This window comes from Falco cherrug, chromosome 4 (assembly GCF_023634085.1).
Source record: "Falco cherrug isolate bFalChe1 chromosome 4, bFalChe1.pri, whole genome shotgun sequence".
Classification (NCBI taxonomy): domain Eukaryota; kingdom Metazoa; phylum Chordata; class Aves; order Falconiformes; family Falconidae; genus Falco; species Falco cherrug.
Window position 1 is genome coordinate 21,330,599 of NC_073700.1, and position 24,061 is coordinate 21,354,659.

General features: G+C 39.6%; 1 protein-coding gene across 4 annotated transcripts in view; it reads left to right on the forward strand.

The window, feature by feature from the left end:
• The window catches only part of LOC102051403 (contactin-6), a 149,185-nt gene that overhangs the window by 110,538 nt on the left and 14,586 nt on the right, over positions 1-24,061 (forward strand). For all 4 annotated transcript variants that reach the window (XR_008732212.1, XM_055710057.1, XM_055710056.1 and 1 more), the window contains exons 12-16: positions 12,881-13,008; positions 20,223-20,398; positions 20,740-20,857; positions 21,739-21,897; positions 22,002-22,151. Coding sequence is in view for 3 of the 4 variants with exons in the window: in XM_055710057.1 (XP_055566032.1) it covers positions 12,881-13,008; positions 20,223-20,398; positions 20,740-20,857; positions 21,739-21,897; positions 22,002-22,151 (731 nt within the window). In the remaining variant the exon portion in view is untranslated. The remainder of the gene's footprint in view (positions 1-12,880; positions 13,009-20,222; positions 20,399-20,739; positions 20,858-21,738; positions 21,898-22,001; positions 22,152-24,061) is intronic.

The following is a 24,061-nucleotide window of genomic DNA, read 5'->3' on the forward strand; positions in this document are numbered from 1 at the left end:
AACTCTGAATGTAACACGGTAACACTGCTTTATATTAATGTGAGTTTGTAAGTGTGTAAAGAGAAGTGTGCTAGAACGAGACAAGCTAAATAATAGACTATATTAATAAAAGCAGCAAGAATTATTATGTTATTTCCTCTGAGAGTTTTTTATCAAGCATTTTTAAGTTTACAAAGCTGCAGTGTTTGGGCCCCAGCTATTTGATTTCCTGAGTCTGAAGCATAATCTTCTGTATCTCTTGCCATGGTCCGGCAGTGAAGGTCTTCAGCCCTCAGTTTGTTTCTAGGGGCACAGTTTCCTCCAGCCACACTTGTCTCTCCCATCCTCTCTGCAGCTCAAACGCATCATTGCCCAGATCTTCAAAAGCTTGTATGCCCCCATTTATGCAAAATACTTCATTGCATTTGAAAGACAGAAGTCCTTCAAAAAATTCCCAAATCAACCAATTTTTACTTAAGATGGTAAATCAAAGCCTGAACATACGTGTACCAGGTCTGCTTGGTGTTCCCACTCTTAATGTCCCCTTTCCATTTAGTATTTTACTTCAAAATTTTCAGAAATAGCTAAATTCCACCCTCATCCATATTGCTCACCCCCTGAATAGAGGGATTTGTCTTTGGCTCATGCTGCTGGCCACTTTAGAGAGGGAAGTCAAGGTTATCAGCTGCAGGAATCAAAAAGGAATTCCACAGCTAGCTAATCCTAGCTGGTTTTACCTGCTCTCTCCTCACTTGATCCCCCAATCAGCTTCTCTAGATAATCTAGCAGTACAGCTTGAGGTTTTCTTGTGGGCAATTAACCTCCTTCTTTGGATCAAAGTCTTGAGAAATGGGCTTTCAGGAGCAGTACCGCTTGTCTAATGGCCAGCTGCTTGAAAAGATTTTGTTTGCCCTTTGCCGAGTGCATGCCTTTTTCCTGGCATGTGCTGTGGATTTTAGCTCAATGTAGAAATGCAACAAAGAAAAAGAACAAGCTTCACGTTTTGAACTCCCACTCTGTGGAGCTGGACACAAATATGAACTATTTTCATGTATGCCATATATTCTAAGTTAGTGCAATTGAAGCTTTTTTCATCTCGCTTCTCACTTCTATCATCTCGTGTCAGTTGAGGAAAAGAAAGAGTAGAAGGGAACAATTCATATATTGAAGCAAATGTGTAAGTCTGGACATTGATCTCATCACAAATGTATGTTGCCTTAAGTGGATTCAGGATGAGGACCCTCATGGAAAACTTACTTTATAAAAATTCTTTTTCTTTGAAGCGTTTTAATAAATGGGAATTGGAAACCCTTTTGCTTTACCAGAGGGAGGTGCTATTCCTTCACCCTGAGTTGAGGATCCCCAGACACTGTGGTAAATGCATATAAACATACGTGATTCACTCCACTCAGAATTTAAAGGAGGATAGCTGAGGGAAAACTGAGAAATGAGGTAGGTTGAAAGAATGCATTAGTCATATACAGCACTTTCCATGCATTAATAATCAGTAATAAGCAAATATTCATAATTTAAATCTTTTTCTGGGGACTGAACTAGAGGTATGTTTAGAGGTCAATAAAATAGCCTCAATACTTGGCTCCTAGACTTGGTTGTAGGACACAGTTCAGTCCCATCCCTCTGAAGGGTGCTAATTTATTCTCTGCCATAAATAAAGCTGCTTGATGTGGTAAATGCTGTCTTCCATACCACGCTTGTTTTTGGTATTTTGCACTCAAGTTATCACCATTACTCAAAGGAAACACAGGAGAATGACTTAGCACCAAAATGAAAAGCTGTCTTTCAACAACCTTATGTAAAAACAACTCAGCAGATGTAGTGACTTGAAGGCTTCTAAAGCTATGGATGGGGGGAATTATCTGGTAATTGCTGAGGTTTTACAGCTGGCCCTTGGAGACTTGAACTCAAGGGGGTTTCTCCTGCTCCCATGTGAAGTGCAAGGACCCAGCAGGTTTCATTAACTACGGGGTTGGGTCTGCTCACAGCTGTGTGCTGCATCTGAATTGCTGTACCAGTCTCCTGGGCAGGACTATTCTCCTTCAGCCTTCTGAGCACTCGTGCCCACCATCTGCCTCTGCCTTTCCTCTGCTGCTCCACTGTTCAGAGTCAGATTCCAAAACCATGAACATTTTAACACATTTTAAACTCTTTTTTGTTATTTGGGAAAAGAATGCTGTCTTGTGACTGCTGTCAGAATTAGAGAAAGAGGGAGTTAAAAAATAAAGTCAATTAATTGGTAAACAGGAGAAGTCCTCAATCCACTGATCAAATACAACATACAAAACACATTGTACTGTGAAATAGTGTTTCAGCTTGAACCAATTTGAGAAGAAATGTGTCAGGGCAGTTCAACAAACTTCAATGAAACATTTCAATTAACAGAATGTCAACACTGTTTGTTTAGCTTGTGCTGAAACCTTCCAGAACATCCATTATCTTTATTTAAAAAGAAAAAAAAATAAATCTGCTTGGGGAGGGATCAAGACAAAATAGATTGAAAATTCAAAAATTTGCACTACTCTGCTAACAAAGGACAGATTGATGTCACTTAACTTTTGTTTAGCTGAAGTCAATATGCAGTCTAAGGTAGTTATTTACATTTTCTTGGCAGGCACCTCCATCTCAAATGAGATGCCTAAATTTTAGATGAGCAAAGCTGGGGGAATGAAACCTATCCACAGTGTCTGAAAAAGAATCCTACCTATATTGCAGTCTGACCAGATGAGTAGCACAGGCAGAGAGAAGCTTTGCTTGTAATGCTGCTTATTGCCACAAACCACCCTGCTTTATGCACCTGCTGTTCACAGATAAAAGTAGGATAGACATTTGTATGCTGGTAGCAAGTTTCATACACAACATATTTTCTTATGCTATTCCAGCCCTTACCATTCTATTCCAGCTTTCTACATCAATGTGGCTAGGTGAATAGCAATGGGATATTAATATTACTATTATTTTATTTTTTAAGTCTGGTTTTTGAAGCCTGGATTAAGTGTATCTCCATTTTTATCCTTCTTGCTTTTCTACCACAAGAAGCTTTGCATAGCTTTGATGATACGCCTTAACCCTTCTATCTTATCAGTGTCTGTGTGCTTGTAAAGAAGTTCATTTCCTATTTTACTTTTTAAATAGAGCACTTGAAGTGTGGGCATCAGCAATCACAGCAATTCCAGATATCTGAGACACCATCACTGTAAGTCAACATGAATACAAATTAAGCTTATCTCTTGATGAAATTCTACTTTTGCTTAGGGAACCAATGGAATTGATTCCACATCTGCTAAATTTGATTAATCACTTCAGTTTCATTCCTTGCTAACAAATTGATTGACAGAAATCAAAGGCATGGATTTACCTGCCTGCTTTCAGTGCTTGGTCTGAACTTGCATATTAAGATATGAAAATTCTTACAAAGCCTGAGATTGCTGTATAGAATTGCTTTGGTTTTTCATCTCTCAGGCCACACTACTACTACATATTCGGTGCTAACCAGACAAGACCCATCATTACACCCTTCCCAAGGGAATGCTGAGAGCTGCAAGGAGTGTTCTGTGTTCTAGCTAAAAATATTTTTTGCACAACTTACAGTGTGGTTTCTATATGAAAGATAGCAGAAAAAAGGGTATTGCAAAAGACTGGTGGAGACAGCTATAGTGTATTTCTTGAATATTTGTTTGCTAACAGAAATTGTACTTTTCTCTTTTCCAAGTTTGTTATAAGCATAGATGTGCAAGCATTTGCCCATGCTTCCTCCTGAATAATGTCATTGAATTAGGAGGAACATTAAACATGGCAGTACTCACTGAAGAGTGAGTACGCATGAGCAGAAATGTTTGCTTATCTAGCAAAACTAATGATACTGGCGTAAGAAAAATTTTACAAACAAAGGCTTGCCAGAAAGTGCCTCAGACTGACCTGAAGTACCTTTAGTCTTTCCTTCTTTGTGTTCACCATGTTTCCAGTTATTTTTGTCTTCTCCCCCAAGCTGAGAGTGAAGGCAGGGCAATGGAAAGCATATGAGTGGAAGATGAGGAGGGCGATCTAAAGAGAAGGAAGAATGAGCACAGATGAGGGGAAGAAAAAGACAATATTTTATTTTTCTTCTTAATCTTATTCTGCTTTGTTTTCCCCCTTTCTTCTTTCTGTGTTATCTTTCCATTTGAAGTCAATCCACTGCAGAGTAATGAGAAGGCAGAAGGGGACCCCCATTGCTACTTGACCCAATGAAATGCTGGCAGGCAGCAGACAGGGAATATTAGTGCAGTGGAAGACACAAAAAAGGGGCTTTTGGTTTATTTTCTTTCTCCTTAGAGAGTTTTGTAATGGAACAAGCCAATAAACCTAATTTCATCATGTATTACTGACTACTTAATGCAATAGCGTTTAGCACATCAGATAGTGTGAGCATCAAGTAAGCAAATGAACCATATGTTCTCACATACGAGAAAGAATGACAACCTGCGTGATGCTGGATTTATTACAATTTCCTTTCTGTATGACACCACTCTAATACAATTTTAAATTGTTCCTACTCAACTCCTGGGAACCTTGTTCAGGTGAGCCTTTCTGAGGGGCTGTCCTACATGCTGAGATGTCCCAAGCAGTCTGTCACTCTTCCATGTCATATGGAGTTGCAATAAGCTAAACCCCAACAAATGTCAGTGTTGTGCCCTCTCTCCCATTTGGTTCATGTTTTATCCCTGCTTCATGCACGTATTCTGGTTGATGTTCAGGATTTGATCCAAAGCCAGCTGATCTCATTGGAGTTTTTTTTCAATGACTTCAGCAGGCTGTGAATCAAGGTTCCTAATTAGGAGTTTGCACAAAAGATAACGAGAGAATGCAACCTTCTGTGCTTCTCTTCTAGTCCAAGTTGTACTGCCGTGAACATCATTACCGTTGCACTATTCTGTACACACTATATGGTGTGTGTTGCCATAGCATAAAAAAATCTAATATTGGATGAAGAAAATGCTGCACAAACCACAAATAAAAATTAGTTCCTGATCCTAAAAGTTTTCAACTGAAAAGTAACATCAGAGGTAACAGATCAGGATATGTTGGGGAGGTGACGCTAAAAGGTGCAATAACGTTGATTAACATGACAGACATGTGGGCTCTTGCCCATGATGCTGGAGGCACGATGAACAAAGAGTCTTCTGGAAAGGAGTTTCTGGGATCATTTTGAGCGTGAAAGGTGATGTGAGTGAAAGCATAGAAACAGCACCTTGAAAAAGTGGATTGGCCAGCACAAAGGGTTTGTAGGAGAATACTAACAGCTCTGGTTTAGGCATGGGCTTTTATTAGAAAGAAATACTGCTTTTTAATCAAACATCTTTTCTATGAGAACTAAAAATCTCTTCAGGTTTTCAGTGAAAGGAGGAGCTGCTTAAGGGACATGCACAAGTGGTAGAATATGACTCACGTTAAAAAGACATACAATTTCTATGCTCTGCCATGCTTTGAGCAAGGATGTGGGTCTGAGGCTTCAGTGAACCACATGGAGTCCCTGACATTATTGCTTAAATTAAGCATAAATCCAGTAGCCCAGTGAGGATTGCCCCAGGGTTTCCTACAAGCCCACAGGCAGCCCAACCAAGAGGCACGAGAAGCTAGAGGCGGTGAGAGCAAGGGCATGTGCAGCTGAAAAAAGGCTGGGTCATCAGCGTGGAAACTGAAATTGCTGAAGGTGAACACTGTTCGTCTCCAGTACTGTCTGTCTGTGGGGGTGTGCGCACATGAATGTGCTGTCCAGGCTTTCTGAAAGCACACCAGTACCACACTGTGTACCTGGTGTCAGTTGCTTGTTGTATATACAGAACACTTTAAAGTTAACAGCAGGTTTTATTGTACTTTTATTATTGAAATACATTCTGACAAGCAGGTAGGGAAGAAGATTCCTGTAAGTGAATTGAACTCCCACGCAGAGGGTAATTCAGGGCCTTATGTACTGTTTAAATTCTACTTAAGTCTCATATTAAGAGCTTAGTCTTACATCTGGAGTGAATTTGCTTGTATGAATGGCTGTGTCTGAACTCCTAATGATGTCTGAATCATAAAAATGATGATTAATGGTGGGATTAGATTGAGGAGTAGTAGTAGTGTGGGCATGCCATCCTGTACTGGAAGAACTTTCCTTTGACGTACCAGAGTTACAAAGATTTCATAAAAACAGCAGAACTTGTTGGCAAATATTAAAAAGTGGCAACCTTTTCCTTTGGCAGTTCAGTTCATTTTCTACCTGGATTCTCACCACAGAATGTCACAAAATCTGGTTCCTGAGCCTTTCCTTCTCAGTGTACTACTTTATCACTAGTTTTTTCTGCTATGAATGTTCTGACTAATCAATGTATGGCTACATAAATGCAATGTTTCGTTATGTCCTGTCCACAGGTGGACTAATAACCAAGAAATCTTGCTTGTTGCCTGGATGTGCTAAGGTCTGGCTCTTGGATCAGTCCAGGATTATACTACTACTCTCATGACATCTGCTGTTTAGATGCAGATTTGAAATAGGGCAAAGACAGCTACAGGGGAGAAAAGAGCCATAAATGGGCCATATCTCGTAAATATGACATGAGACCAGGTTGTTTATGTGGAAAAAGACCAGATACATGGAAAGCAATGTTTTTTGGGGGTTGCGTGCCTGTTTTCTTTCATTGCTAAACTAGTTCTTTGGTTGGCATGCCATTCTTTCCCGTACACGTAGAGATGCTGCTGCCCAGTATTCCCTGGCTGCAGGTTTTGAGACATATTGCTACAATAGATTTAGATACATGTCTACTGACATGGTATTCCGGTCACATTTTTCTTTGCACATCACACAAGAACATCTGTCTTGCGTTTAATGCTCGAGTATGTTAAAGACAGGGCAAAACAACTTTTGCTATTTTATGTTAAAGGGAGTAGTACCATTTCCTGAAAAGACTCTATTTTGTCTGGAAGCTTTATGATGGAGTATTACTCAGTTCAGATGTCTGTTTGTGGTCCCAAATTTCAGAGATCTTATGCAAAAATAATGTTCCTTTTTAGGAACAGAGGGGAATTTTAGGAAATAACAAAAAGCAGTATCATAGTGTCACCTTCTATCATTGCTAATAGTATTCTTTTCCAAAATATTTTAATAAGGCTATTCAGCTAGATTGTGTAATTTTGTTTTGATCCAAATAGGTAACAGAGTTTAATGACATTGATTTTATTTCCAGTTAATTGCCAGTCAACTCTGAAGCTCATTTATATCAGCATGCAGATAAGGAAAATCTTCTTTTAAGCATAGTTTATTAAATGGAAATACTATTAGCATACAAATGACACCCAGAATAGGATAAACAGATACAAAGATCATTAACATATAATACAGACAGTCGGATCTCAGATGGGACTCAGCGGGACCTTTTCAAAAATACCAGGGCTGTCATCAGCAGGTACAATTCATTCACTCAGTCAAACTTTACTCACATTTCTATCTGCATACATCACTAGTAATTCTGAGTCACTGGAGAGCTGTGCTCATGTTTCTGCCCCTCACTTACTTCCCCTTGTACTTTTTAATTCAGCCTCTCATGCTTTTCCATCTTTGTAAAATTAGAAACTTCATTTGTTTTTTCAATGTCTCCTAGCATATCTGAAGAAATTTATAAACAATATATCTCTGCATAGCCTATGAAAGCAAGAGTGTTTTTGCTCTTGAGCAGTAAAGTGAGACTGAGAAGACATGGTTTCAAATGGGATTTCTCAGATAATAAAAATTACTTGCCTCTGATTTCATCAGATCCAGAATACTCCCTTTTTATCTGCACAGTGCTGTGATGATGACTTCAGTAACATTATGAGGTGTCAGACATTTGAGGTTAGAGGGAGACAGAAGAGTGAATCTTTACATTAAGTATCAGGGTTACTTTATTTTGAAAGGAATTACTTTATGCCCTTGAAGAGATAGCTACCCTACAGGCAGTGCTGAAATCTGCAGAAGTAGGCTTGATTCTCCCCTAGTTTGACACCAGTCCAGATCAACTGATTTTGATGGGGATTTCAAAGAAATTTGCTGTATTGAATTAATGCAATTCACATCCATGAATTAAAATTGCACCTCTCTCTAAAACAGATTAGATGAACAATACAGCAGTGCACAAAAAATACCTCTGCTGCACTTTAAAATCTAATGAGTTGACACCTCTTTCTTTTCTCAGATTTTATTTTTCTATCAGCCTTGTTAAATACATATTATTCTTTCATGCTCTTAAGATCAAAGTAAATAGCCATCAACAATCTTTTGTTCACATGAGACAACACTTTCGGAGATGGTTTGTTTGGCCTGGTTAATTAAAAGCTGTACCTATCATCCCTGCTTGATTTCTCAAGTTCTTTACTTAAAAAGTATGTGTGACAATTTTAATGAGCTCTCACTTCTTCCCAGTCTCATGTCTTCTGTAGAAACATAGCAAACTAGTCTTTTTGAACATTATGCAGAGTTTTGCCTCCAGCAGATCTTGGGTAGGCTGTTTGTTTTCTCTTTCTGCGTATAATGCTTATCTTAGTGTACTAATGGAGTCACTCAGAGAGGACAAGGACGTGGATCAATCCAATGTAATAAGTAGATTAAAACCAAACAAAAATACGTGGCTACACTTAAATAAACCAGGGAAGAACTTCTCACAGACTGTCATGGGGCTCAAAGGGCTTTGAATTCATTCCTGAAGACAAATTTCATCCCACATAGAAAGGTACCGTCTCCAGTTCCAAACCCTGGGTTACGAGTCACTGAATGCTAGGAAAAGACCGTGGTACCTTCTACTGCATCCTTACCCTGCCCTCGCCCTCTGCCATGGGCGTCCTGCAGGTGGGAAATTGGCTCAGCGTGTCTCTGAACTGGGCTTTAAAAGCTGTCCACCTTCCTGTGATCCACATGAAGTGAACCACATCTAACACATCCATCTTTTTGCAGGGTAAGTTCTCGGGCCTGTTAGATACGGAATGATATTTCTGGGTATTTCCAATTAGCCCTTCGCTACAGGACCTTACATAACTGATTTATATAACTGGATTTCCATTTTTTCCTTATACCAACTTTGCTTAATTGAGCTGTTTACCCAGAGGTAGCCCCTGTGGGATTCAGCAGAAATATGGGTGTCAGCACTAGTCTGCTAAGGATTTAAGCATTTTGTAGGTCAGAGATGCCTGTTTAGAGTTGGGCTTATGCTTAAGCAATCCCTAGCTGTGACAAGGCTTTATGAACAGCTGCCCCAGTAGCTCCCAGTAGCTCATCTCATTCTTCATTTTTCTCCTCCTTTCACAGGGATGCATTTATCAGATCTGCTTCAGATCTTTTGCTTTTTGTCCCTCGACAGGCACTTATCTACTTATTGAGAGAAGTCCAGTATTCCTAACAGAAAAAGATATTCTACTTGCATTATATTGGACAAGTTAAACTTTCCTGTCTTGTCGCAGTGCTTGGAATTACCTTGTCTTCCAATGCAAATGCTAAGAATTATTGTCTATAGCCTTCACACAGTCTAAAATCTTCTGAAAAGTTAACAGTTTTCAGCAAGCCTTTCAGCAGGTGAGACATGTGTTTCACAGCTTCTTTTAAAATCATTTGTTAGAGCTTGATCCGTAGCCCATTAAAGGAAACATTCCCATTGCCTTCAGAATCACAGTTCCATTATTTGAAAGACAAATGGAAGAGGATAAAGTGCAGCCTCTCTGAACCCACCCATGGCGTAAAGTCATGACTCTCAGGAAGTTTATGGCAACTTTGTTGTTCATGGGAACTGGGTTGGTATTTCATATCACTTTTTTTTCCCTTGCATTTGAAATGCACCATCTTGGTTTTCTGCTGTGCTCTGCTTTCTCATCCCTCTCCTGACATGGACCTCAGTACAGCTGGAAATTACTCACTTTTTTTGTTCTTTAGTTCTCTTTCCCACTAACTAAATACTCTGGAGTCCTCTGTGCTTTTACATAAATTCTGTCAGAGTATCTTATTTACTGCTAGCTCCCTAATTGTCTTTAGGTAGTGTGACCTCTGTTTCAAACCACTCTGATTCTTTTATTAGTTCATGGTTTCTCTTTGCTAAGCTCCGTTTTGATCTATTGAAAGAGCCATTCCATCCTCAGCCTGCCCAGGCATTGAAATACTGTTTCAGAACAGCATTTCTTCAGATCAAACATTACCTCAGCAGCTCTTGACTGGGTACAAACCCCTCTTAGTGGATAAACCTGGAACCTGGGAATTATTCAGGTCTCAATTCCTAATGAAGACGGCAGGGAAAAAAAAATATCTGAGTGAGACGTGACTAAACTTCACTGAAAAAGCCCTAGCCAGAAATCCACAGGGGGCTAAGCACAGAGCCTGTGCATTCAAAGATTCGCCCTTCATTATTCTGTATTTTTACAGAGACTTTTTTTCCTGTGTATTTACCTACATTAGAAGCTTTTGGGGACTGAGAGGGTTTTTTTGCCTCATGCCTACTTCTGGATTCCAATTTGTGCCTTGAGCTTTTAGGTGCAACTACAATAAAAATAACAGGGCATCAATATTTGATGGTGAGAAAGACGCTACGGTGGCTTGTTATAACTTATTATTCAGGTGTCCAATTTCTGAACATTTGCTTGAATCTCTTTTGATACTCTTTGATGAAGCCACCATATGTTAGCTAACCAGTCAATTGAATCAACTATTTTATCACCAGCAGTTTCTAATGAGGGTGTTTTCTTCTGGCTGGTACAAACTGATGTGAAGAAATGCATCATTAATGCAAAGAAAATTGCAGAGGCAGAACTGGAATACTCACAAATGTGTTTCTTCATATTTAAATCTGCCTTTGAAATACTGTCATCAGGTGGGTCCCCATCCTGAGGTGGAGAGGAACCCATAGTCTCTTGTTTTGATGCACAGCATCATGAAGCCAGCAGAAAGGGTCACTTCTTTCATGCTTATTCATTCTTCCTTATCCACAAAACGTCATTGAGTAGATACATCATTATACTGAAGAGCGTACTTTCTTGCTTCATATTTTGCTCCTCTCCAGTTTAAGATGGCTATATGATGGGTTATTAAACCCAAATGTTTTCTCATCATACTACAAATTGCATACAAACAACTGCTGCACTACCTGATGATTATTGCCATGGAAACAAAGAATTTTTTATTCAAGCCTAAACCCCTTCCCCTCTCAGCTCCACACACCGGTGACAGAGTGCCTGGCATCATGGGGACATCTCAGCTTTTCTCACTCCTAAATCCACCCCTTTCCTGCTCAGGAGCAGATCTTTCAACAGGGTACGGTCAGACAAGAGTGGGAGACATGACCCTGGGGGGTCGTAAGCAAGAAGACTGACAGGAATCCAAGTCTAGTGCTTCTCTTCGTCAGTTGAGAGCCTGGGAGCGTGTACTGGGAAGCAGAACAGGGTCTAATGTGTTACACATAGAGCTACAAGTGTATAAATACCAGAGCGGAATGCAGCATGATACTACGATGGGTTTATGTGTTTAATGGCGATGATATTACTGCCAGCTTCAACTTCTGCTCCTGTTATTGTTTGTTTCCTTTAATAATTCATTGCACCATCCGATCTTATGTTGTTAGTAATAAATATTAAATGTCCAAGCTGTGATGCATGAATTAGGTATTTTCTTTTTATAAAAGGATTCTTGTATTAGATTTAAATGCCAATTAAAAGAGGAATATAGAAGTACAATGGAGCACTTCTGTGAGCGCTGGAATGAATGAAGCCTGGTTTCCTGTGAATTTTTGACTTATAGATGGATTTTGTCACATTCGAGAAGCCATGGCACTTGAGTGCAGCTCTTCATTGGTTGGGTGCAGATTCTCTGATGCCTACTAGGGACTGTGCTCATGCAGTGGCCTTACTGACAGGAGGGCCTGTACATAGAGACCCTGACCCAATTTTCATGAAACTTTCAGGAACTTCATGTCTTCCAGCCCACTGTCCTTCTTCTAAACTCAGAAAAGAATTGATCAAGAACTTGAACATCTACCAGGTGCAACAAGTGGATGGAAGAACTGAAACAAAATTAACAAAACTTTGTAGGGTAACTGTATTTTCTATCCAAAAGATTATTGCTTACCTAATTCAGTTTTCATTTTCACATTCTCTACCTTTGATTGATATGTGTTCTCTATGTTTGTGAAGAAAATCCCCAAACCCTCAAGTGCTGCCCTCGTATGTACAAACAAAAAAGTGCCAAACTCTGTACTGATTTACATCTCAAAGTATCTCATTGACTTAAAGAAGCATATGAACAAACTTAGAAATTAATTTCATCCATAAAACCCCAGAGCGGTCCTGAAATTACTATTAAATGCGATTTACTGAATACTCTGCAAACTGGTGTAAACAACATAGAGACTAATAAGGTGATTTGAGGGCCCTATGAGACAGGGATGTATTTGATTTGGTTCCTTGGCTTGTGAGATGGCATTTCAGCATCTCAGCTAGTCTGCTAATACCTTTTAATAATCCTGAAAAAATTGCACAGCCATCTGGGCTCAGACACAATATGAGTATAGCATAGGAGCACTGGGATCTGAATTCGTGCGCGCACACACACACAGGTAAAATATAGCACATTTAGGTAACAAGTTGCGTCTTCCTTCTTCCTCTTGAGACTCCAAATTTTGCTGCAACAAAGTCAGCTAGGTATGTTAATGGTCAGCTCCAGTATGTTAATATAAGATACTTAATGTAGAAATCAGTAATAAGCAGGGGTGAAAATTGATTCATACCTATTCAGCTTGCTGTAGAAGATAAAAGTTATAATGGAAACGTTTAAATATTAAAAGTAGCATTGCATTTCTGTTACAGTTCCCGTAACAGAAGTCTTTTTTACTTCTTTTTTGTTTGTTTATTTTTTCCCCAGGGTCACCTTTCTAGAAGATGGCAGTCTCAGACTCTATAACATCACCAGATCAGATTCCGGGGTGTACACTTGTATAGCAACAAATCAGTTTGGAGCTGCCAGAAATTCAGGAAACCTGATTGTGAAAGGTACTTTAATTTTGGGGGGCTTTTTTTGTGCTTTATGAATATTAGAAAGTATGTGCCTTTTTCATTGGGATGCCCAAGCCTGTGCTGATCAGTGCTAGTATTGACAGGTTTTCACTTGCAGTTTAAAGCTGAAACTAAAGCTGTCCACTGCCTGCAGCAAAGAAAACCTCATGACTGCACCACTCCCATGATCAATTTGTTTATCAGGGGGGTCTTCCAAGATACCCACAGAAACAAGTAGCAACATTAAAAATAATATTTGCACAGCAGTACCATTTACACATCGCAGGTATGGGCTGTGCTGCTGCAGGCACTGGGGTGTGGAGACAGATCAGTGTGGAGTCAGTGTGTGTACCCTGTACAGTGTGCTTGGATGAGTGAATTCAGCTCATTTACGATTTACATCACATCTGAGACTGCAGAAGAGACTTCAAAGCTGGGGTGCCAGAAAGAAATAAGATGTTATGAAATTATCAGATGGGTTTATTTTCTTCAGCGTGGGGCAGATACATGTTGCATACGTTGCATTCCTGCAGAATCTGAAGCCACTCACTCCTGTGCTTTCCAGCTGCTGTGTGCTACTCTGGTAGATAACTCCAACACAGATCAGAGCCAAGCAAAACCTCTTCTTTGGCCATTCACAGGACTTTTGAAACTGAATATGTATAATGGCCATCTCCCACAGCTCTCACCCTAATTGCTGCATTAATAATAAAACAAGGCATCTGTTAGGGTGTCTTCTGTGCTTTCATACTAGTTTGTTTTCCTGGATGTTAACACTAAGACACTTCATTTCAGAGGACACCCCTTTGTCTGAAAACATATGATTTTTTTTGCTGTCTTCTTACATTACATTTTGGTTTAATTAAACTATTTCAGCCATTAACTACAGGTTAATACAACTAAACAGATGTCTTTCTGAAGGGAGAGCATCCCCCTTTCACATTACCATTGTTTTCTTCTCCATTATGCATACGAGATAAAATTTTAATATTCTCCGTAAAAAGAATGTGACTTGCCTCTTTGACAATCATCGCTATGAACTTGTCTCATCAGGATCATTATAAGAAGCCAAATCGTACATCCTCTAAGACAAAATGACTGATGGGATGTGATGAGATGTGCCATAGTGCAACTACCTAGTTATGCATGATGTTTCCCAAACTTTGTATAGATGTCAGCAAGGACTGGCCTGTCTGCATAACACTTCCAGCTCCAGTGCTTTCTCCTTCTGTTTTGTCTTTTTCCCCTCCTTGTTTTTGATGAAGGCACCAAGTGCAGGTAATAGTCTGCCTGTCCCATTTTGTAGCCCTTGCATATGAAACAAATAACCTTTAGGACTGGAAAGCCATGTTGCCATCTTCTGTCCTTTCCCCTTCTCTGTCTTCACTGCAAGCCATCACCAGGGGGGACACCGAGTTTTCCCCAGGCTGCTGCTTTCTTTGCTTTCAGTTTTTATCCAGCTGTGGTAGGCTTGTACAAAACCATGGCTGGGAGAAGTGGGAGACACAGTATTCAAAGCCCTTGACCGAGAAGTACTTGACCCTGGTGTCCTGTACACTGGACAAGTGCTGACCCGTGAAACTCCAACCATTAGCACAAAAAGTGGACAGCCCCTGGGTCATGTGCCAGTTGCCCAGCAAGGTGTGTTGTCACAGAAGAGGATCTTTTGTGCAAGATCATACTTGGGTGACAGTCCTTACTTGCTGAAAGCTTAAGTCGCAGCAGGCACAGCCAGTGTTTGGGCACCTGGCTCTGTTTAGCTTCTCCTCTTGGTCTAGGCAATGTGTTGTTGCTGTGTTGCTTTTGGATGGGGGCTCTCACTGAAAACCCTGGCAACTTCAACACCTAATACAGCTTTTCAGACCACCTTGGCGAGGCCAGAAGTTTTGTTCGTAGATGTGATGCGTTAGTTGGAGGTGTATAAATAGCTTTCCTAACAGCCATCCTGTGGTTATCAGTTTAAACATCCAGAAAATCATGTTATCAGCTAGGAGACACATCATATCAAATCATCACATCTGCTGTAATTCTCTTTTCCTCCAGAGCTGCAGCTTTGTCTGCACTGGGGCTGAGCTCCTGGTGTAACCACACACCGTGGCTCTGGTCCCAGTCCAGTGATGCTCTGCAGAGGGGTTCCTGCCCTGCAATAGTTTCCACCCTTCTTTGAAACACAATTAAATATGTTGTGGAACATATTAAAGTATATGATGTCCAAAGCAATCTTTTGCTTCAAGTTTTGCTGTGCTGTCTCCATTAGTAAAAGGAATTTGTACAAATTTACTGCTCAGGTGGACTAGTCCAGAGCTGGAGGTCATGAAAAGAGATACTGTTTGTACAGATATTCCTATGAGCAGCATATGAAATGAGTATGCTCTGAGCTTTGATCAGTGACAGAAGAAAAAGGAAAACGGAGGCAAACTTAGTATGTATTTCTTTTCTTTGCTTCCACATGATATATTCAATACAGACTTTTTTATAGAAGTATTCGTATTTGTTGATTTTAAATGAGAAAAATTGAGTTTATAAGTGGAACTTCTGAGGTTACAGTAAGCGTATTAATCAGTTTTGCAAAACAGCTAACAACAATAACGTCTGCAGTTACAAGAAGAGGAGCACATTATTAAATGTAAATTTTAACTCTTTTTTTTCTTAATATTCTTGTTTTCAATGACTTCAGAATGGTTACTGTAGCCTGCACGCATGACCTCTTACCTAACCTACTGCATCTGGCAAAAATCTTTTGCATACTCATATTCTGAAAGAGCAATTAGCATTGATGCAGGGCAACATGTAATCTGAGACGATGTTTCAGCACAGCTAGCAATGAATAAACCAAGAAGTTTAGGGTTTAGGGATCTCTGACTTCATTAAGGTTATATACCGTTTCGCATATCACATATATACATCCTAATGGAGCAATATGGGAAAATCACATTAAAATATGAAAAAAAATGTTTTGTTTGGCATTTATGAAGTTTATTAAAACACTGAGTAACAACATGGTATAAAAATGATCTTGTTTGCAGGGAACATTTGTTTTTGTTTCCCCTCTGGAGAAGTTTTGGCTGTTCAATTATAGGCCTCATTGCTTCAGCATTATTTTCAACTGAAATGTCAGAACTTGGAAAAGCATATCTAATGTGCAAATTAAGTTTATTGCTGCTCATTGAGTTGTTTATTTTTTGTGTGAGAAGTCTTTATTATACCTCCAGCACTCACAACATCTTATCTATTTTCTCTTCTGGAATGGGATTTGCCATATAATGCATGTCTGCAGTTGCTAAGCAAGATAGATAGATAACGTAGAAGCAAGAGCTTTTAAGAAGCTTTTAAAAGGATTCGAGGTGGAAGTCTTAAAGACACCCCATAAAAGAAGCAGAAAATATCACACAAGTGAACTGCTCTGCATCAGCAGCACCGCTGGATATCAGCAGGCTAGAACAAGAAGTACAAGAGGATGGCAGTACCACAATAAAATGGATTTTTTGCGAACGCTACTAAAGAAACACACCTGACATGCAAACCCAGCGTAATCCACAGAAGAACAGTTTTCAGTGTTTATTTGGTGGAGGCAAAGAGGTTCATGCCAGTAAGAAAGTAGACGACTTATAATACTAACAGCATATAGCTTTGAGATTTTTTGTGTTATAAGAGGAAAACTTTATGTTCTGATACTCCAAAATACCGGTTCACTAGAGGGTTCCATAGAATGCATTTTTTTCCAAATATCTATCTTTTCCCTACAGAGGCATTCCATAGGTTTTAACAGACAAATGATTATGGAATTTTGATTCCTTCTAATAACATTCTATAACAGGATTGCAGATGTCTTATTTCTGATCTTTTTGAATGTGTGATCAAATAATGACATGAGGAATTACATGACAGACCTAATGAGGCAACTGTAATATTATTGGAACCTTCTGATGAAGAAAAGTTTCAAAAAATGTCCAGCCAGTTTCATTAAAACCAGCTGGAGCTAATGGCTCCTGTACAACAGATGACTGGCTTTGATGGAGGTGTAAAGATTTTACAAAAAATGGGACATCATTTTCTGTTTGTGTTCTGTGGATTTTAGAATGCAATGATTGAATCTGTTCACAAATTCTATGCAATCCTGTTTGTATCTTTCTTGCTTAGTCTTACTTTGACCTTTCCATAGAAATAAATTGATTTTATTTATAGTATTCTACTTATTTATAGAATACTGTAATTGTACATAGTGCATTGTAGAAGAGTCAAAATGCACTGATCCTGGTGACTAACCATCCAATATGGAGAAACAGGAGTTATAAAATGAGGTGGCATTAAGTCTTGTGGCAGTAGAGATGATGTGGGTCTTGTGAAGGGTAGATATTTTAAACTGAAATTTGAAGGACAAGAAGTACTTGACACATGGAAAATTCCGTAGTGGCGCAGTTTTATAAATGCTGAATCAACTAAAGCAGAAAAGGTGAATTTCACCCCTGGTATAAGTGCTTTGATTTGGAGTTTTAGCAGAATACCCAATTCCATGGGTAGCTTCAGACTATCGTCAAAGCAGTGAAAAATAAATACATCCAAGTTCTATTTAAGGGAAACAGATTAAATGCAAGCAGGAGTTCATACCTGGCAGCAAGGAGCTTATCCCAGACTTCGGGGTCCATCTGAGAGGGCTGGGAAGCTGAACCCTGTAGCCACTGTTTGCTCATACCCAGATATTGAGCTTACCAGTGGAAGGTGTGGGAAATATGCTTTTGCCCATCTAAGTGGTTGACGTTGTAAACGAGCCTTGTCAGGGCCAGCCCTCTTCATTCCCAGCGGCAATTACTCTGTACAGAAGACATGAGCTGCAGAGGTGACCCTTGAAGGGATTTCAGAGGGGCCAGTTAGCCACCTCCTGGTTCTCCCAGCTCCACCACACAGGTCAGACCCAGAGGCTACATGAGGTGGGCCACAGCCCAGGCTGACTTACCAGACCATTCAATACCCTCTTGTAAATCAGGTGCAACTTTTTGCACCATTTATGAGAGAATATGTGTGGAGACATCTCTCCTGCACAGGTAAAGACAGAGCAGACAAAACCCAAGTGGAGTCAGGGAGAAAGTATGTATAAACATTGAGAGCAATGTAGAATTTCCCCTTTGAGGTTGACCACGGTGTTCAGGGGAAGTCTTTACTTCTTCGATGCCGTATCTTGTTGGCTTTAAAAGCTCGGTTTATAGGTTTAAGGAAGGAGTGACAGGATGACTTTGGAGGAAGAGATGAGGAGTTTGGAGGACTGTGTCAGGCCAGAAGATCATGCCTCTCCACCTGCTAGTGGCTAAGAGAAGTTCAGCTATCACAAAAGCAACTTTAAAATTTTTAACATAGACCAGGGTATTATTTTTTTTTCTTCTTTTAACATATACAGCATTATTGGGAGTAATAGAATTTCTCTCCTCCAGGTGTTACTCATGCAGTTCTATTTCAGCTGTGAGAAGTACAGAAGGAAAAGCAAGAAAAGAAAACTTTGTGGAGGTTCTCTAGTTCCCAGATACTTTTCAGAATTATTCTATAAAAGTTACCTGTACTTCACAATGGAATTACTTCATTAGAGATTTATGGAGCCAAGTTCTTTGCCAGCATGTGCTGAAATCAGTGGAGTTGTGCCAACAAAGAATATGGCCCTTGAATCATCTGGAATTTATTGCATCTGACACACTGCTTCCAGTGAGAGGAAGAGATTTCTCTAACCTAATGATTGAGTATCTTTAAGACAGTCATCTGAGGCCTTCACATTTTTACAGTCCTTGACTTCACACAAACTGATGGAGCTGCCACAGTGATAGTTTTACATGGCTGTGAAGAGCAATTGGAGTATGCAGAGAAATCTGAGCAAGCGTGTTCCAAGTCTGAGCTCTAACTCACAATGAGAACCTCTGACACTCTCTTAATGATACCAGAAAAAAAACCACCTTATTTGTCTGTAAAAGTAAAAACAAGACAAGTTCTTTCTTTGTTTTCCCCTGAAACTGTTACTTGATGCCTGCGGCTGTGATGCTTTACAGATGAAACCAGTGAGATCCAGTTTTATTTTAAAAGGTTAGCAGAAAATGCAACGTTCTGCCTTGTTTCTACTTGACCACTGCCGTAACAGTCACTCATCCAATGCAGCTCAGGCACTGGGAAGAAGCCCTTCAAGCTTCAGCCCATATTGCCTGTCTGTACCTACATATTAAATCAGTTACTGCAGTGGTGGGGACAGTCTGAATGGGAATGGGTTTGAAGGTCAGAGGTTGGATGCCCTGTCATGCACCAGCCCTTTGGAACCAAGGCCTTGGTAAAACCAAAATTCTGAATTTTCAAATATATTTCTAAGACATAGAGTTAAGCCAGAATGAACACTGAACTAATACAGCTTGTGCAAATTTTCTTCTCCTCTCACATTATTTTCAGAACGTATTAATACTGTTGAATTGGTTCTACTCTCATTTATACATGCACCTCTAAATTCTCACCATTTTGTAACACTGATGCACAAAAGCTTTATTCAAGGGAATTGCTTACAACAAAGCGGTTGTTATCTCTCATCTATCTGCCAGTCATATCAACAGGAGTGAAGCCATATAAACTTATTTTTTTCCCCTTCAGCGAGGAGCTCCTACTTTCCTTAATAAGAACTGAAAGTTTGTTTCTCAGTGTAAGAGGTTAAAAAAGATTACATAAATAGTTTTTCTCTCTGTGAAGGTATCTTCTTTGAAGCTGTAACGTGAGCAACGCTGTGCAGTAAACTACCACTACCATTTATATAGATTAGGGATCTCATTGTATAAAGTAAGTGGAGATGAACAGCAGTTTTGCTTTTGTTGCAGTTTCCTTTAAGGAGAGATTTTCAAGTCTGAAGAACCGTGGGCATATTTTTAAGTCTTAATAATGAAGTCTGCACTTTTTGAGCTGAAATCATATCTATTGACTATGGGCTTTACAAAGTAACATATGACTAATTCAGCATGTTGCCTCTGCGTCTGCTTGCTCTCAGAGGCACACAGCATGCTCATTGTGTTGATATTGCAAAAGTAATAAGTTATACATAGGTAAGAGTGTTCTGAAATCATTATTAGAGATAATTTTCTTTATTATGGGACATTTGGACCAATTTAAAATCATTGCACAAATGGTACAAAACTCATTCAAGATCTACTATTTTTATAAGCATTTTAATAAAAAGGAATTTATTTTTGTCTCCACAGAAAGAACTGTAATTACGATTCCACCTTCTAATATGGATGTAACAGTTGGAGAAAGCATAGTTCTTCCATGCCAGGTGTCTCATGACCCATCCATTGATGTGGTGTTCACATGGTCGTTCAATGGCAATAGGATTGATTTTAATAGTGGAATACATCATTTTGAAAGAATTGGAAGAGTAAGTTTCTTAAACTCCTTAGTGCTTAATGAAAACTATTTGCCACAGTCTTTAGATGACACAAATATTTATCATAATTCTACCATCGCTATTTATATGCATGGCAAATCACTGTTTCTTTACAAGGGTTGCAGCCATTTGTTTTTCTTTCTTAAATTTCATAAAGGCGCTTGAGTTATTTGTGAAGCCCTAATAAAAATGTCCACATGAAAGAAACTGATGATAGCTATGAATATTTTAATTTAAAAGCTGAATTTTTTATTAATATTGAGCAATTTATAAAAATGTCCAGTATGGAAAGCAGGTTGTGAGTGATTAGTTTACTCTTTTTGTATCTCCAGGAATCTATTGGGGATTTGATGATAAGAAATATTCAGCTACATCATTCTGGGAAATATGTGTGCATGGTACAGACGACTTTAGACAGTCAGTCTGCAACAGCAGATATAATTGTAAGAGGTATGTCTGTTAAATGTAGACATGTATATCTTCTGGAGGAGTTAGGAGTTCTTAACATCAGCTGTTGTTTAAATGATTCCTAGGACAGCAGTTCAGCATTTCGCTAGGTAAATGCTGTATATCTTGTACCCTTGACTCCAAAATTCCATTGAGGTGGTGGCCAGCATGATGCTAACATGCAGCTAACCCAGGGAGATCCGTGCGATTCTGCCATGGCCTCTTTGAAAGGTAAACTTTCCTGGCCACCCAGGTCAATATGGCAAGTCATAGGGAAGTCCTTTCCTTTCAGCACACTGCTGTACTTGCCTCTTGCTGGGCATCTCTGGGTCACTCTGCAGGCTGGAAAAAAAAAAAACACCAGACCGAGTTCCTTTCCACAAGTTGAGGTTAATATGAAAAACGAGTTTCTGTGGTCAGCTATTGCATCTTTTTTACTGTCAGCAGCAAGAGAAATGCTGTGATGGGAGCAGATCCTTTGAACCCTAGCAGAAATCAGCAATCTGTATAGTGTACCATCTTGTATTCTTTCTAAACCTCAGTTTTGATTAAATTCAGTAGGAATTCTGAAAATGTCAGATGGTTCAACAAAAGACACATCGGGTAAATTTTTGTCAGCCAAAAAAAAATAATAAATCATTCCTTTGTTTGTAGTTTTCATATAAGTAACATAAAAACATTCAATTTCCTGACTCAAAACCTCTCATTAATTAGAAAAATGTAACACAGACATGAAGCCATCGTTTAGAGATTGTGCTGCTTTTGTGAAACTGCAGCTTCACTAATAATTCCACTGACTTGAGAAAGTAAGAGTTGCTTGACCCATTCCAGCAGCGAATCTTCTCTTCCTAATACCTTCGTCTTAAAAATGCTAATCATATTAGGCCCCCCAGGTCCACCAGAAGATGTTAAAGTTGAACATATTTCTAGCACTACTGCTGTCTTATCCTGGAAGTCTGGAATAGATAATAATAGTCCAGTCCAGATCTACAGTGTTCAGACGAGGACTCCTTTCTCAGTTGGATGGCAGGCAGTTTCAACAGGTGAGCAATTTGAGAGTTGCTTTGTATTTTTTGCATGTACCATTGATTTGCATCTGCCATTAATTATTTCTAAAATACATTTCACATGTTTATTTTGCCTTCAGTTCCTGAAGTAGTTAATGGCAGGACTCACAAGGCAACCGTCATTGACTTAAGCCCTTGGGTTGAATATGAGTTTCGTGTGGTTGCCAGCAATAGCGTTGGAACTGGGGAGCCAAGCAGACCATCAGCTCTACTAAAAACTAAAGCAGCAGGTAAGCCCCTTAGTTTCTCTCAGGTTTTTTGCACACAGACACATTGCCAGCTCCCGGGTGTGAGAGTGGCACTGCAGCAGAACCACTCACTCCTACAGGGTTACGTTCACATCTGTCTAGCATTTTAGTCTGTGGCTGCTATGGCTTCATGACAGCACACCTACGCTAATGATGCAAGGGATGCTTGGACATGACTGAGGGACTGCACGCTTTGCTCTCTTGTTTGGAGATCACTTGAGCTAGCAACAAAAGCTGGAGCTGGCCCATGCTCCCTTCCTTTGATATGTCCCAAAATATATCTAGTCCACATGCCTGAACACAAACTTTCATTCAAGCGGTTGGGGAGTTGGATTTGTTTTCTTCCAATTACAACTGCGTTTAGACCCTGCTCAGGGACTTGCATAGAAAATTATAAAGCCAGCTCTCTGGCACAGCCTAGCACAAGCATGTAATGCCTTTGCTGCAGAGGGTGTTTGATATCTGAGCATCAGTAGGGACAGGATATTGGCTTTAACTGGAGGAAATAAATTACAGCATCCAAAGCCCAGTGAAACTAATAGCTTCCACTGACTCCAGGGCAGGATCCTTACTATCTGTCTGTCTAACCTTTACACATTTATCTTCTGGGGCTTGGAACCTCATAGGAAGAAGGCTCATTCTTGGATGACCGACACTGTCAGTCCTTTGACCTACTCAGTTTGGTGCAATTTATTTGAAGTCCAAACCTTTGGTTTGTTTTATGTTTCTCCCGGCCCCCTGCTTATCAACTCTCTCCCACCTATAAAATCAGTATTTATAGGATGGAAAGCAATAAAATGGAAGCAGCTTTTACAGTCCACTTTCTCTTTTCTGTTTATCTCATTTGCCAAGCTCTGAAGCCTGGCAAGCTGCATTTCAAGACAGAACTCAAAATACAGTATTGTACATTATACAGCAGAAAATACATAACGTCCTTAGAAACGTGGATCCACTGGTTTCTCAGGATACCTACAATATTGGTTCCAAGGCAGAATTACTTCAAAATGTATTAAATCAGTTGATTTAAATTTAACAAGTTCTTTTTCCTGTTGTTGAAACAAAAACTTACATTGAGTATTGATGCCAGAAAAAAACTGTTTGATCATTAGAACACCAATTTTGGTAGATTTTGTTGTCTTTCCAGGTGCTGTGAGACATTAAAAGAGTTCTAGCAGCAGTCAGGACTGCCTGGCCAGTGTGGCAGTAAAGCAGACTGCAGGCTGCTCCCAAGGAAAGGGAAGAGCCTGAGAGCCTCCAGCCTGGAAAGATGCACTGATCCTGCATGACCTTAGGTGTCTGGGGGATGCATGCCTGAGTGGTGCATGGCCCCTTCCTCCAGCAGGAGAACCGAAGGAAGCTTTCACATGCAAGGAGTAAGGAGCAATGTGAAAAGGGAAGGCTAAAGAAAAGCTGGAGACAGGGAGAGGCCAGACTTTCTAAATTTCCCAGCAGAGTATCACAGATACATGTTCTCCATTACACAATTGATCATGAAGTCAAAATTAGTCTGGGGAAGTTCTTTCTTGCTGTTGCCACCATGGGGCTTTGTGAAAAGTGTGATATTCAAACCCACGTATACAGTCAGTAAAAGCTTTCATTTTTAGAAGTGGTTTTTCATTATTTGAGGAATTCACAAGACTAGGGCTAGAAAGAGAAAGAAACAATAAAATTAATATTATTTATCATGGCAATAGCACAACAAACATTATTTCCTTACAGTGTAGCACTGTCTGAAGCTTAACAGAAGGAACAGAAAGATTTGTTTCAGGTTTTAGTTGCTTAACCCCTTCACTGCTGTAAATCATTCTGTCTGAAAATATTGCTGTGCAGTGGGAGAAGTAACAGCTTGTCTTAATTTTTTTTCATCAGAATAGGAAACTGAAAACAGTATG